Source organism: Austrofundulus limnaeus, unplaced genomic scaffold (assembly GCF_001266775.1).
Source record: "Austrofundulus limnaeus strain Quisiro unplaced genomic scaffold, Austrofundulus_limnaeus-1.0 Scaffold1920, whole genome shotgun sequence".
In the NCBI taxonomy this organism is placed as follows: domain Eukaryota; kingdom Metazoa; phylum Chordata; class Actinopteri; order Cyprinodontiformes; family Rivulidae; genus Austrofundulus; species Austrofundulus limnaeus.
The window spans coordinates 32,104-34,292 of record NW_013954322.1 but is presented as its reverse complement, the minus strand read 5'-3'; the positions used below and the strand labels follow the sequence as shown (position 1 = coordinate 34,292).

The 2,189-nt window shown below is 50.6% G+C and overlaps 1 protein-coding gene across 1 annotated transcript in view; it reads right to left on the bottom strand.

Annotated features, from left to right (window-relative positions):
• wdr91 (WD repeat domain 91) overlaps positions 1 to 2,106 on the bottom strand; it is a gene marked incomplete at both ends in the record, with an annotated part of 10,664 nt that extends 8,558 nt beyond the window's left edge. The window contains 4 exon segments of the mRNA XM_014033980.1: positions 896 to 978; positions 1,191 to 1,398; positions 1,676 to 1,855; positions 1,932 to 2,106. Coding sequence (XP_013889434.1) covers positions 896 to 978; positions 1,191 to 1,398; positions 1,676 to 1,855; positions 1,932 to 2,054 — 594 coding nt within the window.
• Positions 2,107 to 2,189: the final 83 nt, after the last annotated feature.

Genomic DNA, 2,189 nt, shown 5'->3' with positions numbered 1-2,189 from the left:
AGTCTTACTGTGAGACAGTCTTACTGTGAGACAGTCTTACTGTGAGACAGTCTTACTGTGAGACAGTCTTACTGTGAGACAGTCTTACTGCGAGAATGTCTTACTGCGGTCTGTCTTACTGTGAGACAGTCTTACTGTGAGACAGTCTTACAGCGAGACAGTCTTATTGTGAGACTGTCTTACTGTGAGACAGTCTTACTGCGAGACAGTCTTACTGCAAGAATGTCTTACTGCGGTCTGTCTTACTGTGAGACAGTCTTATTGTGAGACTGTCTTACAGCGAGACAGTCTTACTGTGAGACAGTCTTACTGTGAGACTGTCTTACTGTGAGACAGTCTTACTGTGAGACTGTCTTACTGTGAGACAGTCTTACTGTGAGACAGTCTTACTGTGAGACTGTCTTATTGCGAGACAGTCTTATTGCGAGACAGTCTTATTGCGAGACAGTCTTATTGTGAGACTGTCTTATTGTGAGACNAATAAATAAATAAATGTATGTTTGTTTTTGTTGTCCTCAGTAAAGACGGTTTGTCTCACAGCTCAGTGTCTCCCAGACGGTCCATGTTCTGGACGTACAGAGGCAGCTTGTGGAGGACCAGCTGGTCCCCATCCCTCTGGTCCTGGCTCTCAGTCTGCAGAGCGAACAGCTGGAGAAGAAAACAACATGTTAAACAAACAAACAAACAAACAAACAAACAAACAAACAAACAAACAAACAAAAAAATGGGTCCAGAGTCCAGAACCTGACTGAAACCCTGTGGGACCCTCAGAGACCTGAGTAGACCCTGATGATGGACAGAAGAGTGGGTCAACCATCAGAGTTCTGCTGGGTCAGGGACTGGGTCCAGGTTTTCTCTGACTGGTTCTGGTTCTGGGTTTGGTGGATCCTCTCACCATCTGACGGTACTGCTCGTTCTCCTCAGCCAGACCCGTCATCTTCTGGACTTCAGCATCAAAGCTCAGCAGAACCGGCTGAGGTGGAGACCGGTTAAGGACCAGAACCCAGGACAGAACCCAGGACAGAACCCGGAACAGAACTCACATCAAGATAAACAAAATATCTGGTTCGCAGATAAAGGGAATCAGAACCCGTAGAACCAGAACCCGTAGAAGCAGCTGCTGGTCTGGTTCTGAGCCGCAGCAGAACCCGGTGGACTCTGTGGTTCTGGTCCCAGCACCTGAAGGATATGCATGCACTGGAAGAGGACAGACAGGAAGTTGTGCAGTGAGACCAGGAAGGTGTCGGCCCACTGGCGGGAGAAGTACGGGGCGAAGGCGGGGTTTTGCTCGGGGGCGGGAACAAACGGCAGGATGAACCAATCACGCCACTCGGCCTGAGTCTGCAGCTCCGACGCCTGCTTCTGGAAGAACTCCTGAGTCTTCTCTGGATTTCCTTTCTGCAGAGATCACAGAGCACCTGTCACCTGTCTGACCTGTCTCACCTGTCACCTGTCTGACCTGTCTCACCTGTCACCTGTCTCACCTGTCACTTGTCTCACCTGTCACCTGTCACCTGTCTCACCTGTCACCTGTCTCACCTGTCACCTGTCTCACCTGTCACCTGTCTCACCTGTCACCTGCTGACTCACCTGTCACCTGTCTCACCTGTCACCTGTCTCACCTGTCTCACCTGTCTCCTGCTGACTCACCTGTCTGACCTGCCCTCTGACTCACCTGGATGGTGTTGATGACGTAGTAGCGGTACAGACTGGTCCTCAGTTTGTTGACGGTGGACCCGTAGACGTCCTCCAGCCTGCAGAACAGCCTCCTGTCCAGGTAGAGCCAGTAGTCCTTCAGGCCGAACAGGTCGAAGCTCTGGACGAACTGCTGCAGCTGCTCGATGATCTTGTCCACCTGTGGACAGAGGAGACAAACGTCATCAACCTGTCTCCGTCTGGAGGACACCTGTCCACCTTCCCGTCCAACRSACCCTGAAGCCTTTCTCCTTGTCGGCCTTGATCTCGTGGTCCAGGTGCTTCAGGGTGTTGGTGAAGCCCCTGTAGATCAGGTACTCCCTGACGTGTTCATCTGTCCGTTCCACCGCCGACCCCATGATGACCTTTGACCCCGCGWCCCGCAGCAGGACACTATTTACCGTTCAGTGTCTGAAGACAAAACATGAATCAATTATAAAACTGAGTTAATTTAAGAACAAACAGCTGATAATAAAAACAGTTTTAGTTAAAGT